The sequence below is a fragment of the Lepidochelys olivacea genome, assembly GCF_965140295.1.
Source record: "Lepidochelys olivacea isolate rLepOli2 genome assembly, chromosome: 11".
Taxonomy (NCBI): domain Eukaryota; kingdom Metazoa; phylum Chordata; order Testudines; family Cheloniidae; genus Lepidochelys; species Lepidochelys olivacea.
The window spans coordinates 45426722-45446834 of NC_140421.1; the positions used below are offsets into that span (position 1 = coordinate 45426722).

General features: G+C 37.5%; 1 protein-coding gene across 1 annotated transcript in view; it reads right to left on the reverse strand.

Annotated features, from left to right (window-relative positions):
* TTN (titin) overlaps window positions 1-20113 on the reverse strand; it is a gene marked incomplete at its 5' end in the record, with an annotated part of 307317 nt that overhangs the window by 131775 nt on the left and 155429 nt on the right. Inside the window, 22 exons of the mRNA XM_084642843.1 lie at window positions 355-438; window positions 1022-1105; window positions 1989-2108; window positions 3866-3964; window positions 4157-4237; window positions 4979-5062; window positions 6054-6137; window positions 6355-6456; window positions 7633-7713; window positions 8375-8809; window positions 9007-9108; window positions 9312-9395; window positions 9616-9693; window positions 11180-11263; window positions 11527-11637; window positions 11929-12012; window positions 12940-13017; window positions 15465-15779; window positions 16008-16091; window positions 18536-18607; window positions 18930-19013; window positions 19921-20004. Of these exons, the coding sequence (XP_084498969.1) occupies window positions 355-438; window positions 1022-1105; window positions 1989-2108; window positions 3866-3964; window positions 4157-4237; window positions 4979-5062; window positions 6054-6137; window positions 6355-6456; window positions 7633-7713; window positions 8375-8809; window positions 9007-9108; window positions 9312-9395; window positions 9616-9693; window positions 11180-11263; window positions 11527-11637; window positions 11929-12012; window positions 12940-13017; window positions 15465-15779; window positions 16008-16091; window positions 18536-18607; window positions 18930-19013; window positions 19921-20004 (2514 nt within the window). The remainder of the gene's footprint in view (window positions 1-354; window positions 439-1021; window positions 1106-1988; window positions 2109-3865; window positions 3965-4156; window positions 4238-4978; window positions 5063-6053; window positions 6138-6354; window positions 6457-7632; window positions 7714-8374; window positions 8810-9006; window positions 9109-9311; window positions 9396-9615; window positions 9694-11179; window positions 11264-11526; window positions 11638-11928; window positions 12013-12939; window positions 13018-15464; window positions 15780-16007; window positions 16092-18535; window positions 18608-18929; window positions 19014-19920; window positions 20005-20113) is intronic.

The window sequence follows — 20113 nt, forward strand, 5'->3', positions numbered from 1 at the left end:
GTTTCCCTATTTAAGCCCCAGTAGCTGTGATATTCATTTGGTGGGAGTATTTGCACTGTAAGGATTGCCTAGGTGTGGGCTTAGCTTATTTTTTATTGTTTATTGTTAATTTAATACAATTTCATCCCTTTCTTTTTCAGCCAGTTGTCTGACATCCTTTTTTATGTCTTGGGAATGGGAGTTATGCTTGCATATCTAGGGGAGAAGAAACTGGCAAATGAAAAGACTTTAATGACTATATGATGAGAAAAAAAAGAAAGAACAGGACAGGACAAACTTCAGGAAAAAATAATGATTACAGGAGAAAAAGAAAAGGTTATTTTTCTTCATGATTTCATTTATGATGCTTTATACCTTTAGCTGGTGGAGCTTCTGGCTTTTTTGGTACAGCAACAGGCACTTTCTCTTCTGGGACAGCTTTCTTGGGCACCTCAGGCACTTTAAAGATATTCATTTATTTTAATTTAGGAATTTAGAAATTCCAAAGACATATGCAAACAATTAAGAATAGTAAAGAAACATAAGAAAGGGACATACATAACATGAATGATGCCAAATCCTGACGACAGTTTGACACACAGAATTTACAAATTACCAAATGATTACAATTTATGAATAAAGTCCTAGACAAAGAAGATTTTTTTTCTCAGCAAAACAAGACTCTTTATAAAAACTGCAATTTTATCAGTTAACATATACCTTTGGCTGGTGGAGGTTCTGGTTTTTTAGGCACAGCAAGGGGTTCTGGTTTTTTAGGCACAGCAATTTGCACTTTTTCTTCTGGGACATCTTTCTTAGACACCTCAGGCATTTTAAAGATATTAGGTGGTTTTAAGAATTTATAACATATAAGGAACAGAGATGCAACATAAAACAAAGAGACAAACTGGTAAAACAAGCAAGGAGCAATTAGAACCAACACAATGACTGAACATATTGAACATGAATTAAACCATGTGCATTAATAATTGTATTTTTCTGGAATTCATTCCTTTGTAAATTCCTTGAAGAGGTGATGTACCTTTGGCTGGTGGAGATTCCTCTTTTCTAGGAATAGCAGCAGAAACTTTTTCTTCTGGGGGAATTTCCTCATAAACCTCAGGTACTTTAAAGATATTAGTTTTCTTTTAGAAGTTTCATAATTACTTACAACATCTTAGAACAAAAAGACAACATGACAAACAACAAATGTAAGGCCCTATCTTGCAGTGGGATTCACAGAGCTGCTCTCTACTGCTTTGCAGAAGTAGGCCAATTGCCAGTAGGTTACCCCATGAAACAAAGTCTACTGTCTGGCTATACCAAAAGAAGGACAGGAGACACCTGATATGGATTAAATCAGGCTTTACTATACTGTACTATACATTACTATATAGATTTCTGGGACTACCTGGCAGATAAAGGGAACAGTGCAGGTAAATCCATGTTTATTCCAAATAACTACCTGGGGCTTATTTTCCATCCAGGTCCCACAGCCAACCCATGCCTTGCACCTTACCATCCACCCTCCCTTGTAGGAGGGTTAAGGTGGCCTATAAGAAAGAGGGCTTGGCTCCCTGCCATACCAATCATAGGAGTCCCCAACTCCCCTCCCCCTTTCTGATCCTTTATCCAGCACCTCCTTTTAAGTCCTTTACCAGGCCATTTATTTGGTTACTGGATGCCTTCCCTATGGAGTACCTGCACTGGACATCTGCCCCACACTTACAAAATAAGTGGTGACATATAGCCTACCACTTTTTCTCCTCACCAGAAAAGGTCCTCATTGACACCCGCTGTGGAAAAGGCAAAAAAACCTCCCTCCACCACAGCCAACATAGTGGTGAGGGAAAAAATCCTTCCCCCTCCCCCCAAAAAGGAGCTACTAGTGCAATGGCCACAGCAGGGTTTATATCAGACAGAACATTAATTACACATTAAAGGAGGTTAGAAAACAATAAATGAAGAGATTTTTCTGTCCTGGAAATTCCAGTCAAAGGTTCATGTACCTTTAAAAGGTGGAGCTTCTTCTCTGGGTGCAGCAATATGTACTTTCTTTTTGGGGACAGCTTTCTTTGGCATCTCAGGCACTTTAAAGATATTAGTTTGTTTAGGAATTTTAAAAATATCTATATAGAGAATTAAGAAACAAAATACACAGCTTTTATAAAATAACAAAAAGCTAATAGAACAAAAACCTAAATGAATGATATTAAACTATGAAGAATAGTGACTCAAATTTTCTGGAATTCACTGCTTTATAAATTCCAATGAAGAGTTGATGTACCCTTAGTTGGCAGAGCTTCTCCTTTCCTTGGGACAACTCTAGGTACTTTTTCTTGGGGGACAGTTCTTTCAGGAACCTCAGGCACTTAAAGATATTAGTTTTCCTTTAGACAATTCAAAATTCTTACAAAATCCTTAGACAAAAGCCAAACACAAACTACAAACTATGAACAAAAACAATACTAACAAAACACAATATTATCCAAGGTTCCTAGTATTCTGTAATACTGGAATTTTATTGTTGCAGAATCATAGAACCATAGGACAGGAGGGGACCTCGAGAGGTCATCTAGTCCAGTTCTCTGCACTCATGGCAGGACTAAATATTATCTAGACCATCCCTGAGAGGTGTTTGTCTAACCTGCTCTTAAAAAACTCCAGTGATAGATTCCACAACCTCCCTAGGCGATTTATTCCAGTGCTTAATCACCCTGACAGTTAGGAAGTTTTTCCTAATGTCCAACCTAAACTGCCCTTGCTGCAATTTAAGCCAATTGCTTCTTGTCCTGTCCTCTGACATTAAGGGGAACAATTTTTCTCCCTCCTCCTTGTCACAATCTTTTATGTACTTGAAAACTGTTATCATGTCTCCTCTCAGTCTTCTCTTCTCCAGACTAAACAAACCCAGTTTTTTCAATCTTTCCTCATAGGTCATGTTTTCTAGACCTTTAATCATTTTTGTTGCTCTTCTCTGGACTTTCTCCAATTTATCCACATCCTTCCTGAAATGTGGTGCCCAGAATTGGACACAATACTCCAACTGAGGCCTAATCAGTGTGGAGTAGAGCAGAAGAATTACTTCTTGTGTTTTGCTTACAACACTCCTGCTAATACATACCAGAATGATGTTCACTTTTTTTTTACAGCCGTGTTACATTGTTGACTCATATTTAGCTTGTCATGCTCTATAACCCCCAGATCCCTTTCCGCAGTCCTCCTTCCTAGGCATTCATTTCCCATTTTGTATGTGTGCAACTGATTGTTCTTTCCTAAGTGGAGTACTTTGCATTTGTCCTTATTGAATTTCATCCTTTTTTTTTTCCAGACCATCTCTCCAGTTTGTCCACATCATTTTGAATTATAGTCCTATCCTCCAAAGCACTTGGAACCCCTCACAGCTTGGTATTGTCCTCAAACTTTATAAGTGTACCTACTCTCTCTGCCATTATTCAAGTCATTGATGAAGGTATTGAATAGAGTCGGACCCAGCACAGATCCTAGGATACCACTCAATATGCCCTTCCAGCTTGACTGTGAATACTGATAACTACTCTCTAGGAACAGTTTTCCAACCAGTTATGCACCCACTTTCAAATATGTTACGATTACAGAATTTGTTTTTTTAGGTCTGACCCTGTATTACTCATTCATACAAAGCATAAGGGTTTGCGGCAAAAATCAATTATACCAGAGAATGAACTTGTTGCAGTAGCTTGTACCTCAGAATTGTATCACTATAGAGTCTACCTCTAAGCCAGTGCAGTAAACTGGGGCCTGGGATATCTCACACTGAACATTAAATCAACTTTAAAAGAGGCTAAAACAGAATATGGTGAAGATATCTTTTCTTTCATTAAAATTTCAGTCTGAGCTCATGTACCTGTAATTGGTGGAGCTTCTTCTTTAGGTATGGCAGCAGGTATTTTCTTTTGCTGAACAGCTTTCTTTGGCACTGCAGGCACTTTAAAGATATTAGTTTCTTTTAAGAATTTATAAAATACAAAATGTAAAGAACAGAAGGGCAATGGAAGACACAGATGGACAAGACAATCAAGGAGAAGTTAGAACGAACACATGAATTATTTGCATGAAACCTGATACGGATCATGAGGATGAGTAACAAAGGTACTGGAGCTCTTTGCTTTATGAATTGCTTGAAGATGTGATATACCTTTAGTTGGTGGAACTTCCTGTTTTGTAGGAGCAACAGGAACTTTTTCTTCAGGGAGAATGTCTTCATAAACTTCAGGCTCTTTAAAGATATTAGTTCATTTTAGACATTTCAAAAATATTTGCAAAACAAAGATTAGAAAGACAATTTATAATGCAAACTTACAGACTTGTAAAGCAACATAATTCTCTGAACACATGCATAAATTAAGGAGACATCGTCAATTTAAATGGCACACTTCTATCTGAATTTTTTTTACCTACTGTTGCTGCAATACCTATTAAGATTACTAAAAAAAGTGTGTGTGAGTGTGTGTTTGTGTGTGTGTGTGTGTGTATATAAGGTTATAGGGTGTATATATATTCCTCTGCTTTTCCAGTTATTTTAGTTTTTATATTGGACAGCACTCTTGTATAGTCAATTTCACAGTTTCTCCTGTGTATTCAGTTATGCCCAATAAAGCACAGAGCACTACTCAAGACAGCATTTAAGCTGCACCTACTCAAGTCCCATCAAAGTTAAAAATTGCATAAATGCTTTCCTGAATCAGAACCTGAGCCTATTTCTTTGTGGGTCTTTCCCAGAAAGTAACATGGCAGAGAAGAAGATTTTAAAAATAGAAAAATATGATTGGAAACAAAACGGCATAGAGACTCAAGAGTGGTGATGGGGATGTATTGAAAATAATTGTAAATCATTTTTCTTTAAATTTAAATTTGACAATGTCCTTCTAATTATATTGAAAATAGACTGCACTATGAAGCTGATTGACTAATTCTCTGTATTTCATTGCTTTATAACTTTAGTGAAGAGTTGATGTACCTTCATATGGAGGAGCTTCCTCTTTTCTAGGAATAACAGTAGGTACTTTTTCTTCAGGGACAACTCTTTCAGGAACCTCAGGCACTTTAAAGATATTAGCTTTCTTTTAAAACTCTCAAAATTATTTGCAAATAATTTTGAAATAAAAACCCAACATAAACAAAGACAACAAAGAATAACTAATAAAAAAAGTACTGCCAAAGTCTCCAGTACGCTGCAGTTCTGTAGGAACTGATATTATTCAATTACAGAATTAATACCACAGATTTAAATGACTTGAAGATTTTTAAAATATTTGCTTTCATTTTGTGCGGTCCCATATGGAATAGATTCCATTCACTCTTTTCCATTTGCCCTCCTTTCTTCCCAAGATACAAGGGACTACCTTGAATTATTTCACCTTGATATCTGTGGCACAACCAGTTTTAAATAAATATTGAAATGCCTTCTTTACAAATATTGTGTATAAGTTATTCTCTAACATTTTCAATTTAAACAAAATTCACTTATATATTTCTAGAACTAAAAAGTTGGGGGCCTAATATACTTCTAGCACTAAAAAGTTGGGGACCCCTTCCCCCTTAATTTTAAGAGAGTAAAGTTCAGTTACTTTCCAGTTCACTTGCGTCATGTAAGTGAAGTGTTTTGACTCAGAATTTCTTACTCCTCATTACAGAATCTAAGGTGCTGCAGGATACTAGGGACCTTGGCTATATCACAAAGAACATGAATTGCACTTTAAAGGATGTTAGTTAGGAGTGAGATAAAGATGAAGTCTTTCCATAAAATTCCAGTCAAAGGTTCCTCTACCTTTCATTGGTGGAACTTGTATTTCAGGAGTAGGAGTGGGTAGTTTTTCTTCAGGGACAGCTCTCTTGGGTACAGCAGGCACTTTAAAGACATTTTTTAACTTTTAGAACTTTTAAAGTTACTTAGAGGAAGTCAGAAAAAAGAAGAACAAAACCCAGAAAGACACGCTTGTAAAACAAGCGAGAATTAAATGCTTCTTGCAGGACATTCATGCTAATGAAGATATGAGAGAACCATAGGTCTGTTAACTATAGTTTTCATGTACCTTTAGCTGGTGGAGGCTCCTTCCTTTTAGGAACAGCCACAGTTACTTTCTCTTCCTGTACAGCTCTCTTATGTACTTCAGGCACTTTAAAGATATAGCATTTTTTTAGGAATCTTACATATACAACTTCATAAATCATTACAAACAGAAAAGCAACGTGAGACACAGGATCATACTTAATTAGGACAAACAAAGAATCACTGAGACAAAGTATATTTCTGTCTTACGCAACAAACAATGGAAGATCAAAGACTTAAGTAAGAGTTCATTGTTCCCTAATGACAACAAAGAATAGATATACCTTTAACTGGGGGAGCCACTTCTTTTTTAGGAACAACGACAGGTACTTTTTCTTCTGGGACTGGTTTCTTACGCAGTGCAGGAACTTTAAAGACATTGCTTTCTTTTAGGAATTTTGAAATATTTATATTATTTAAGAATAAAGGTGACACAAGAAACCAAACATAAAACTTTAATTCAACAGAAAAATCATAGAAATTAAAAGAACATGAGCACAGAGCATCCTACATCACATTTATTAACTTGTGACCTGGCTGGCCATGCTTCTGCTTCCTGATTCTTGGTGTTCAATCTCCTTTCAATACACATGACCAACTCCTTATTGAATTAATTTCAAATTGGGATGGACTTTTAAATAGTCCTTTTAGATAGATTATGAAATATTGCATGAACTAAGAAGTTGTACCCTCCTATTTATATGCAAGCAAAACTCCCATTCAACTTTAGGAGGCAAATCCTACACTCTTAGTTTTGGCCTCAATTTGGCCCCATTAAAGTTAATTGAGAGACTCTGAGTGACTTCAATGAAAGCTGGATTCAAGCCCTAAATCCTTATCCAAAAATGCCTCTCACTGACTTCAATAGGATAATTTGTATGAATAAAGACTAGCAGATTTGGCACAGAGGGTGTTTTGTACAAATACGGCCCTATAGTGAGAACAATATAGAGCTCTGGTCTACAGCAGAAAGTATGCTACCCTGACAATGGCAGTACTATCCATGACCTTCTACTGTATTAGTAAAGCATGATATAGGGAATAGAATAGAAGTGAAATCCTGTTCCCATTGACTTCAATGGGGCCAGGTTTCCCCCCTAGAATTATAGCTATAGTTGAGAAAGATCATCACTGTTTTTGAAGATATGGGTAGAAACTGTTCATTCATTTGACATGAAGACGGGAGGGGAAAAAAGAGGCTTAACAGATTGGAGGTTATTCATCGGCAAGAAATAGCTGAGTGGACCCTTGTTTCAATAAATTCCCTACCATTTTCAATAGGTTATGTTTATAAATCTCAATAAATAAATAAAAGTAATTCCATTCCTTATATGTCATACAAGGATCCAGAGGAAAATTGCCTTTTGAGAAAGGAGATGCAGGGCTTTGTGTTTTAAAAGAAATATTGTTGATTTGGTATCTTAATCCTAATTGTTACTCAATTGGCAAATAAAAACTCCAGTCTTAATGGTCAAATAATAGGAAGGACCTTCATTACTGGAAGCTGGGATTCTGGGGAGATAGAGGGCTTCAGTTTTAAATGTATCCAGTAGCTGATGTACCTTTAGCTGGCGGAGCTTCTTTTTTAGGAACAGCAACAGGTACTTTTTCTTCTGGCACAGCTCTCTTAGGCACTTCAGGCACTTTAAAGACATTTTATTAGGGATTTTTTAAGTTACTTGCAAAGAAATAGGATCAATATAAGACATGAAGAGCAAAGATCACATATTTGTAGAACTTATCACACACACAAAGATAGACGAGAACAATTACTGTGCTCAAAGTTATGTAAGCAACTGAAAGCTGAGGAAGATCCTTTTTCAGCAGGGTGGGGAATGATCATTGTCAAAGCACCATCTGCCTGGTATGGAGAATTTCAAATGATAATGATGGGAAGAAAGGTCCTAACTAAGTTTTAACTGCTCTGTTGTTGAAAATTATCGCGGGGCAAAATGTTTCTTAAAAGGAAATAATGCTGCCACCCATAATTATACTGGATGTAGACCATAGTTGAATTGCATCAGAAGGCTGCCATTTATGCAATGTGAAAATTGCTCTAGTTACAGTGAAACAAAGTTGTCTTTGCTTTTGAAGGCTCAGTGGGAGTCTTCTCATCCTACCCCCAAATAGGTTTTCTGAGGGAGGGGAAATGGTTCTCAAGTTGATTATCACCATCAATTACAGACGCAGAAAGGAGGACTGAAGACAGGAAAAACACAGACTTGAGCACTGAAAGGAGGACTGAGCATGAGGGGGAAACTTGACACACATAGTTAAGAATGAAAAAATCATGAGCTGGTGTACCTATAGCTGGTGTGACCTCATAAGCCTCCTCATAGATCTCTTCAGCCTTCTTAACCTCCTCATGCTTCTCATAGACCTCTTCAATCACCTGCACCTCCTCATATTTCTCATAGACCTCTTCAGGCTCCGGAACCTCCTCATACTCCTCAATCTCTTCAGGCTCCAGAACCTCCTCATAGATCTCTTCAGGCTCCGGAACCTCCTCATAGATTTCTTCAGGCTCTGGAACCTCCTCATACTCAATCTCTTCATGCTCTGGAACCTCAAACTCTTCTATAGCCTCATAGGTCTCATACTTCTCATACTCCTCATACTCATATTCATACTCCTTCACTGCAGGAACAGGGGGAGCAGCAGGAACAGGCACTCTCTCTTCCCGGGTGGGTTTCTTAGGTACCTCAGGAACTTGGAAGATAGTATTATTACTGTTACTACCTTTAAAGTATTGGAAATGACTTGTACAGAGTAAGACAAAAAGAGTCAACAGAAAACTACATCTTATAAATACAACAGCAAGAAGTTTTTATAAAAAGGAAGAGAGATTCTATGAAAAGTGATCACATTCCAAAATATTTTAGGAACAAGTAAGAGGAATAGATATTTTGAAGAAATTCAGTAAGGCATGTCTCTACCTTTGGCTGGAGGAACTTCCTTTGGTTTAGGAACAGCAGCTGGCACTTTTTCTTCAGGAACAGATCTCTTACGTACCTCAGGGACTTTAAAGATATGGCTTTCTTTTAGGGATTTTAAATGGTTTAACAAAGCAATACAAATAAGAAAGCAATACAAAACACAGTCTCACGATTTTATAGTGCAACAATTAATCTTTGAGACAAGAATACACAGAAATTTGACAGAACAGTCAGAAAACGCTGGTATTAGAAAGAATAAGATCAACTATTTTAACATATATGATAGCTGTCAAGAATGCATGTACCTTTCACAGCTGGAGGCTCCACTTTTTTAGGAGGAGCAACAGGTATCTTCTCTTCAGGAATAGCTTTCTTAGACGCCTTAGGCACTTTAAAGACATTATCTGGTTTTAGTATTTTTGTTACACAATATCAAAACCAACGTCCAAGTACATAAATTTACAGACAACAGAAATATAAACCCACAAACAAATATCAAAACACAGAAGTAACACAAGGCACATATATTAAAATACTTTGTACTAAGAAGTTGAACAATTCACATTAATTAGTGTCAGTGTTCATATTTTCATTATTAAACTATTGTACCTTTAACTGTTGGAGCCTCAACCTTTTTAGGAACAGGTACTTTCTCTTCAGGGACAGGTTTCTTAGGCACTTCTTGCACTTTAAAAGACATTTGATTTTTAAAATTTCATTTTCAAGCAACATCAGAAAAAGAAAGAGGACATAAAATGCCAGGACACAGTGAAAGCAAGAACTGAACTAAAGAACATACTGTAAGTGTTTTTAAGCTGGAATCAGGTTACAAACAACAGACACTTTCTCTACAGGCACAGATTTTTCAGGCAACTCAAACACTTTGCAGATGTTATCTTATGTTAGCAATTTGAGAAATTGTATACATCAGAAACAGAAGGGCAACACAGACAAAAGAATACAAATGCATAGGACAAAATTATAACTGTATCTTGTAAGGCCTACTCCCAGTGAAGTCAATTTCAAAACTTCAGTGGATTCAGGCTCAGCCTCAGATTGGATGTTAGTGCGGTTATTGAAAATGTAAGGGAATAATAACACTGTTTATTCGCCTTGCAGTTAATTCATGTACCTTTCGCTGGCGGAGGCTCCATTTTTTTAGGAATGTCTACAGATTTTTTTTCTTCTGGGACAGGTTTCTTTGGCACCTCGGGCACTTTAAAGATATTATTTCATTTTAAGAATTTCATTTTCAAGCAACATCAGAAAGAAAAACACAACATAAAACACAAGGACACAAACTTGCACAACAATAACCACTGATATAAAGAATATTCTGTATGTGTATTTCATGGTAACGTTACAGTGGAATTGGGATGTAAGGATCAGCTTGGGCAACTTTCCTGCTGATGGTTATCTACGACACATCATTACCAATCAAACACTATTTGCAACACATATTCACATATTACAAAAAGGGAGTACATAGAAACCCCTTTGGCATCTTATTTTGCATACTAAGAGCTACCAGTGTGTTTGCTTTCTAGTTCAGTTGTAAACCACTCTGCTGAATGGGCATAAAGTTCAGCATCATCGGGTGCTGTCTGTACTCAGTTGCCTTCATTTCTGTTTCTACACAGTTAGGATTTGAGTTCTTGTCACCCAGTCAGATGTGTTTGTACCTTTTTCTGTAGTAGATTTAGCAGTGCATGCTGTGAGATATTAGAATGTACTGCAGATCTCTCAGGCTAAGTATCGGAGATTCTTCAGGGCACAGATCATACCACATCCTTGCCCAAGGGAAAATCAAAGAGAATTCTACCAGACATTTTGTTTAAAAGACACTTTATGCCACACAAACACTATGTGCAGGACACTGCTGCTTTGATTAGCATACAAAAAGCCTCTTAGTTTTGTTCTTGGCAGATCATTATAATTGGAAACCAGTTAATCATTAAAGGTCTGATTCTGAGCCCATTGAAGTCAGTGCCAAAGCTCCCATTGATTTCAATGCTGCAGGATCAAGCCCTGTCTGAGCCCTACTATTCCTTAATAATGAACACTGGGGTATGGAAATGAGGATCTAAATTGTGATCGCCACAACCAAATTCCACTGAAATGTCAACGTCCAAATGACAGAACACTCACTTCCATATACCCCAAAATGATGTACCTTTAGCTGGCGGAGCTTTCTTTACTTTAGGAACAGCAACAGGTACTTTCTCTTCTGGGACAGCTTTCTTGGGCACCTCAGGCACTTTAAAGATATTTTGTTTGAACAAATTTAATTTTTGTACAACATCAGAAACAGAAAACAGAAGATAGCAAACACTTAAAACAACACATAAGAAGGGAATTACACAAATTTATCTGGGTGTGAAAGATTCAATGGAACAAAAAGCTGTATATTATACAAACCCATGCACACACACATATATACACATGTAAACAGTAAGTGTATACACACACACGCACACACTTTGAATATGTATAATTACTCTCAATTTGAAGGTGATATACCTTTAGGTGGTGGAGGTTCTGGTTTTTTAGGTGCAGGGATGGGTTCTGTTTTTTTAGGCCCAGCAACAGGAACTTTCTCTTCGGGAACAGCTTTTTTCGGGACAGCAGGCACTTTAAGAAATATTATTTTGATTTATGAATCATTGTTATCCTTTCCACGGCTCCAAAATAGAAAGACAACTTAAAACATAAGGTACAAATGTGTAAAGCAAAAACCAGTTTTCTAAACGCTGCATTATAAGAAACATTCACAGTGTGGGGCTTGATCCTGAACCCAGTGAAATCAATGAGCGGTTTTGCTATTGAGTTCTTTTGGAACAGGATCAGACCCCCTTACTTGTAATGTTCCATTTGTGAGCAAGCAATGACAGAATTGCGTGGATGCGTCGCAAACTGATGTACCTTTAGCTGGCGGAGCCTCCACTTTTTTAGGCACTGGAATGGGCACTTCCTCTTCTGGGACAGCTTTCTTGGGCACCTCAGGCACTTTAAAGATATTATTGTACATTGAGAATTTCACTTTTGAACCATAAGATACAGAACAGTGACATGAAGCATAAGACCACAGAATAACAATTCGCAAGAACAGAAATATGTTTCTCCTCATGATGCCCTGAATGATGAAAAGGCGAGTGAAGGGTGAAAGATCAGGATGCACACATTGAATCACACACGGTTGTACCTTTGGCTGGTGGAGCTTCCTTTCTTTCGGGCATGGGAACAGGCACTTTTTCTTCTGGCACAGGTTTCTGTGGCACCTCTGGCACTTTAAAACATGATTTTGGTTGAGATTACCTCCCACATGCCATTCCAAACAGAAAAGCAAAAAGACATGCTCACAAAGATTTCAAATGAAGATATGCCTCCCGAAGAACAAGATAATAAATGTTTATATCAAACATACAACAAAAACACCCTATCACTCCTGGGCAAACACTTTTCAAATCACTTCATATCTTCATGAGCTTGGGAGATTAAATTCATAACTTTACTAGATACTAAAAATCATGGACTCAATAAAGACACTGGATTTATGGCTCATTACAACAATTTGTAACCCGCTAACCCTCCTTTGTCCTACAACTCCAGAGATGCTAATTGCTCATATCACCTTGAATGGTCTCCTCCAACATGTGTTAACTCCTTATGCTCAACTCCTTATGTTCTACCTTATATTTAGCTGTGACACACTGAGTACCTTTTCCAGACTTGAAGAAGAGTTCTGTGTAAGCAAAAAAGCTTGTCTCTTTCACCAACAGAAGTTGGTCAAATAAAGGATATTACCTCACCCACCCCATATCTCTAATATCCTAGGACCAACATGGCTACAACTACGCAGCAAATATACAAGAAGTAGTAAAGTTAATTAAATATTAAACAAAGTTTGATAACTTCAGAGAAGAGGTGATGTACCTTTCACTGGAGGAACTTCTTTTCTCTTGGGAACAGGTACTTTTTCCTCTGGGATAGGTCTCTTAGGCACCTCAGGCACTTTAAAAATACCATTTTTGTTTTAGGAATTTACTTACAAAACAACAGGAACATAAAGTACAAGAACTCAATTGTAATGCAAGAAAGTTATTCCAGCACAAACAGGTAACACTCAACATCAATTTAATATTAAAAAGACAGGAAACAGCACAATAAAGGGATGTGTTTATTTGTAATGAGCAAAATCCTGCAGTTCTTACTCAGCCATTGATCTGGCAAGGCAAATTTATCTTAATGTCAATGTGGTTTTGCCTTATCCAAGTCTGAGTAAAGACTACATGGTCTGGCCCTTAAAACTAGGTTATTACAGCTGGTCAGAAATGGCGGTGGTAATGAGGAAATTTGGGGAAAAAATCAATTTTTGGTCAAAATTTAAAAAATTGATGAAAAATTTAGCACCAATTACTATATCAAGTATCTTTCAGTTGTGATTCTTCTTTTCCTGGTACTAGTATTTTTTTCCTGAGACTACTTTCTTACACTTATTAGGCACTTAATACATTAAATTTAAGATGCTGAATGGCCAGATTTAGAATATATATTAAAGGTTCCATTCTTTTTTCAGAAATTTTGAGTATATTGCTAGTACTCTCTACATGACAAGAAAACATAGGATTTTATCAACTACCTTGCTCACAAACTGGAACTCTTAGCTAATTAGAAGCATCTACAAATTTAATGGTGAACAGCAGAATGTACCAAGACCATTTTCTTCAACGACAAAGGATAAAATTCTGGCGCTATTGAAGGTCAGTGACAGTTTTCTCTTTGAAGCAAAGATTTCACCCAAAGAGTTTCTTTAAAAAAATTGTATTCAACAAATTGGATGATGGGATACTTGGTAGACTGGAAGAAATCACTGACCACCTCCCTGGGTAGGGTAACTGGCCTTGTCATACATTGATTTTCACACATGCTTAACTTTAAGCAAGAGAATAATCCCATTGGCTTGGTCTAGATTAGGAAAAGAGGTCAAAATAACATGGAAGTTAACTCCAACATAACAATTTTTTCATGAGTAAAGGCAAGCAGCAACTTTTAGCTTCGTTTAGATGGTCCAGGTAGATATTAAGTAACCTCAGTCTCTTTTCCTAATCTATACAAACCATATATTTATTTTCAGAGAGCATAGGCTGACCTAGTTTTCACAAGGAAAAAGGCATATTTGTAAAATGTGTTTACTAATGTGTTGAAATCCTTGTGTAGACAATTCAAAGTGTAGTTTTGATATGTATTAGCTGATCAAAGTAAACCCTAAATTCACCTTTAGGGTGGAGCCACTATTGGTAAAATATAAAACAAGAATTTTGATAAGTCCTTAACTTCCTTTTGAAATTCGGATTTCTCCTAAATCACACAGGCAGTTCTGGATTTTACCCTTTGTCTTTGTGTTATGATGTGAGGTGCTGGACATAGAGTTGGATGGGGAAAGGTTTTTCTGTCCTATGAGAAATGTTGAGAGTTTGAAAAATTTCCCGTCCTCAAATTAGGGCAAAATGTTGAAATCTCAAAAATGTTGATGAACCAACCATTTTAAACAGATGGATTAAGTTGATTACAATGTTTAATGTCAATTTCAACCTTTTAAAATAAAATTTTTAGTATAAATTAACTAACATCTTTTAAAAAGTTGTTTCAAACCAAACATTGAAAATTTTTTGTTTTGAAAGTGTCAAAACAGGACAGTTTGATACTTTTTTTTTTAATATTAGGATTGGGAGATTAGTGGAAGCCTAACATTTCCTGTGAACGGTTTCAGAATCAACAAATAGGTATATTCTTACAATACAATGTTTTGTTGAGAAGTTATGACCTGATTACCCTGTCAGTGGAGATTAATATGTGAGGGTGATGGAGACTTCCAAGCATCCTCACCAACTGTTCTCCCTATGAAAATATTTAAACACTCTGAGAGATGGACTGGATAATCTAATCAGCCCTTTCCATTTCTGGCTTCTGTGATGTTAAAAAAATCCCACAGATGATTTACGATTTTCCAAAATGCCAAAGTGAAAGTCAATAGGATTTGTGTTCCTAAATCACTTAGGTGCTTTTCGCCACTTAGGCTACCCATCATCAGGATACAAATGCCTTTTCTTGTGATTGTGGAACTTGCACTAAGTCAACGGGAATTTAAAATATGGACTGATAACAAGATAAGGCCCCAAACCAGCATGAGATAAAACTGACTGGAACGTTCATTGCCTTATCTGATTACACAGACTCCTTATGCTGCCAATTGCTTATTTACAACATGGAACACTGATTATAGTTACAAAAAATTTTAATGAACAGTAAGCATTCAAACATGCAACACACTTTGAAACACACACCAATAATTAATTATCATAACAAAGGAAAAATAATGTACTGGAGTAATTAAAAGAAAATCATATTTGCAAAACAGAAGAGTTCTATTCTGATTTTATCCCAAAATTTCATTATACCTTTCACTGGTGGGGGAGCCTCTTCTTCATACTGGGGAACTTCCTCCTCCTCCTCTTCCTCGTATTGAGGAACTTCCTCTTCATATTGGGTAACATCCTCCTCCTCATAGTGGGTGACTTCCTCTTCATAGTGGGTAACTTCCTCTTCCTCCTCATAGTGGGTGACTTCCTCTTCATAGTGGGTAACTTCCTCTTCCTCCTCATAGTGGGTGACCTCTTCTTCATAGTGGGTGACCTCTTCTTCTTCCTCTTCATACTGGGGAACTTCAACATATATTTTTTCTTTTTGGACAACTGTCTTACGTTCTTCAGGCACTTTGAAAAGATATCAATTTAAAGAATTTTAAAAGCCATCACAAAAATACTCATGAACAGAACTATAAAGCTATGAAGCATTGTAATGTAAGAACTAAATCAAATCAAGAATGTTCAGTAAAAATACAAGGCAGAATTCACGGCACATTTACAACACTGACATGCAAAGAACATATGTTTTAATACTACAGAACTATACTACAGTATCTAATGCTATATCCAATGTACCTTTAGCTGGTGGCCTCTTCACTTTTTTAGTAATAGAAATCGGTAATTTTTCTTCTATGACTACTTTCTCAGGAACATCAGCCACTTTAACGATACAGAATATTTACATTTAAAAACTTCAAAAAACACAAACACTAGAGGCAAGAAGCACAAACACTAGAGGCAAGAAGAAAGATATATAAAAAGGGTATCTAACATAAACATGGCTCACATATCGCCAAGGCAACTGTGCAGCCTGACAATGGAAACATTAAACCATAGTTTTATACAACAACAACAAAAAAGACAAATCATGTCTCAACAAATACATATAAGCAGATGCTCTTTGCTGTACCCACTTCTGCCAACAGTGCATTTATACACATTCTAGGTCAGAGCTCTGGTACAAAATCCAATCAAATCCTGAGAAAATTCAGCCCCTATGTGACCTCAGTGACTGTCTCCTTCCATATGAGGAGAGCAGGGTCCTTCACACAAATGTGGCTCTCTTTGAACTTCTCCAGTAAAATCCAGCAAGAGCCCTCTGACAGCCGCTTGAAACAAAGAATTTGTACAGAACAGATAAACATTCCAACCTCATCGTCCTCGTGTAAGATGGGAGAGAGGGTACAAACAAGCCACTTGCACAGATGGAAGTAGACAGTGATCTTGTGCTTGCAGTAAATTAGAAGTAACTCATGTCCACATTTAGAAAATGACAAGATTTTAACTGAAAAGACTCCAAGAAGCTTATTATGTAAATTATGTTCAGTTTTGCAGATTCATCCAGGAGAGAGTGCACACTTTGTTGGTGGAGTTTCTTCTCTTTTTGAAACAGTACTGGGTATTTTTTTCCTTCTGACTCTGAAATTGCTGGTTATTAGTGTGTGAAGTCATCCAGGAAAAACTACAGTGTGCCCTGGCATTTGGATGACCTTTTAGGATCTCTGAAATAGCAAAGAAGTTGGGAATTTTCTTCTTGGTAGATGGAATCTACTTGGCAGTAATAGGTCTAAGTATTTCTACCTGCATTCTGCAAGGAACAACCTAATCTTTGCTTGTCGCAGCAATTTGCTGTGAGGGTCTAGTTCAAGCAAGTGGATGCTTTTTTTAGATGCCTGAAGCCACAGCCTGAGAAACTCCCACTTCTGGTAACAAGTGTTCTTTTTAGGGCTGTGTGAAATATGCCTACTATCTTTGTAACTTTCTGGCAGGGCTGGTGCATAAATTTTCAGTGCCTCAAACTTTAATCTTAAGTGTCAGGTAAGTTCAGGTAAATTCTGAACCCATAAACTCAAGATGAAATTGATTGAGCCTGGCAACTTTCATTGGTTTGATTACAAAACCAGCCACATTTGGCCCAAATTGCCCCAGCCAGGAGACTCTGCTGCCCAAGAAAGCTCTGTCCCACTTACTGCACTTCTACTTGCCTTCTCGGGGAGGCCTGTAGACCTTGACCTCCTCTTCCTTTGGGGACAGCTGGCTCACTCTTCCTTCACAGGCTTTTCTCCGAACGGCAGGCTGGTCTTCTCCCCCATCCTGTTATTTGGGAGGCCAGCAAGGAGCCTCTCCTGCAGTTCTCCCCTTCTCACAGCTCCAAGTGCAGGTGTCCTGTCCATCCTACCAGTTATACTGCTGCACTGAGGCCAAGTCTCACTGCTGTGGCTCTACAAGCCTCTTAATTCACCCAGGGCTGAAACACCCAGAGTGCTCAACAATGGGGTTTCTCAATAGCTTGGAGCACTCTGGGTTCTCTCAGCCCCAGAGTGAGTTCAAGTACTCACAGGGCAGGAGAGGAAGGGCCAGAGGAGCCTTTCCTGTATCACTACTTCCGAATGTGCTGGCTTCCCATAGAGAGGCAGAAAGGAGGACAGACAGCACAGAAGAGGAGAGCACTTGCGTTTTTAGTAGGGAGTTGGCCAGGAAGTTTCCCCTCAGAGGGCAGAGAAAGACAGGCAGCACACTGGTTGCATCCAAGAGAGGAGCTAATTAAATAGCCGAGGCCACGTCTATGCTTACTGGGGATCGACACTGCTGCAATCGATGTAGTGGGGATTAATTTAGTGAATCTAGTGAAGACCCACTAAATTGACAGCAGAGCACTCTCTGGTCGACTCCAGTACTCCAGCTCCCCAAGAAGAGTAAGGTAAGTCGACGGGAGAGCATCTCCTGTTGATGCAGTGTGGTGTAGACACCCGGGTAAGCTGACCTAAGTGATGTTGACTCCAGGTACGTTATTGACATAGCTGGAGTAGCATAATTTAGGTCAAATTATCCTAGTAGTGTAGACATGGCCAAAGCTTCCCCCAGGAAAACAAAAGAAGTCAGGAATCTCAGGATGGAAGATTTAAGCCTCTTGAGAGCAGAGAAATTCAAAGGGCTTCACTTTCAGGAAAAACATTGGCCTGCCCCAGGTGTAATACAAACTTTTAATCTACACTCATCTTGAAATCCTGAGTTTTGCTTGCAAAACAAAATAGATTTAAAAAAATGGTGGCAAAACTAAAAGATTTCATTCAGGCCTGAAACTCTTTTAGTTTAGTTCATACCTGTGTATGAAACCTCCTCCTCTGTGTGAAGAGAGATGGACATTTCCTCTGACAAAGCCCAATGCTCTTCCACTGTTGGTACATTAAAGATAGAGTCTAGTTTTAGTATTGTTCCTCTGAAACAATATTTGGGGTAGAGGTTATACATTCCCTATCCACTCAATGTGGTTGTTACAGAAATATGACATTTTAATTGCTTTCCTGCCACCTCTGACACCAGATAAAATGGAGGGAAATGCACCCCTACGGCTGCCACTGTATCCCTTAAGGTTCCTAGGATTTTGGTGGAATGTCAGAATTCAAGAGAAGTTACTGTGGCAATATAGTAGTCAGACTGGAGGACCAAGAGCCAGGCAATTATTTCTTTTATAATTTATTCTATGGATGTGGGTACCTTTTGCTGGTGGAGCTGCTTTTCTTTTTGGAACAGCAATGGACACTCTTTCTTCTGTGATAACTGTCTTTGGAACTTCTGGTACTTTAAAAATAATAATTGTAAGAATACTAAATTGCAAAATTCAGATGCTCTCTGTTAATTTATGCTCATGTTAAAGAATTATGGATGAACAAGTACAAAATAAATGCACATTTACAACGTAAGCTTGTGTGTTTAAAAATAGACATGGACTTGAAACCAAACAACAAGCAAACAAGAATTTAAGTTCACAAAGACAACAGGATATGCATTTGGCTTGTGGAATATATATTTTCTGAAGAATAATACCAGATTTTTTTCTTCATGGTAAGCTCCTTATGAATTTCAGACATTTTAAATTATTGTGCTGTTTTAGTAACAGCAATAATATTAATAAAAGCATGAAAAGAAAAACAGAAAGAGACATATGCACATAAAAAAGAATGACTAAAAGATATTTACATGACACATTAAGGGCTCTAGAATTTAATTGTTCAGTGTTGCTGGCACCTTCCAGTACATGTAATTTAACTACAAAATTTCACACACCGAAAAAAGATAAGAGTTTTTTAAGCCCAAAAGAAAATGAAAGAAGTTAAGGACACAAAGGCATCTTTGAAATAAAAATGCTGATGATGTGAAAAGTCATTGACACTTTTTTAAAGAGAAGACACAGTGAGCTTCTGCATATGAATGATGCTCAATTTATCAAAATTAGTGTGCACCCAAAACAATGATTGCAATTAATAACAGTTTTGAATACACAAGAAATGCAGGGGATCAGCTGTTTTACATAATTTTCTAAATTTTTTGCAGGGCAGAAACCGAAATTCCTTTTAATTTATAACCAAATTAGTATAAACCGTTTGTTTTATTTTAATTAAACCATTCCCAGGTTCAAGGCCTTCTGGTTCCCACTGATTTCTGATATGTAGCAGCCTCCTGTATCACCAGAAAAGAGCTGATTTACCTTTAGCTGGTGGAGCCACCACTTTTTTGTGGACCGGAACGGGTACTTTCTCTTCTGGCACAGCTTTCTTGGGAACTTCTGGCACTTTAAAGAGATTTTTTACTTTTAGGAGATTTGAATTACACACAAACAGTAAAAACAATCAGGCAACAAAAATACAAGCACAGAGACCTGACATTTTTGTAAGTTAAAT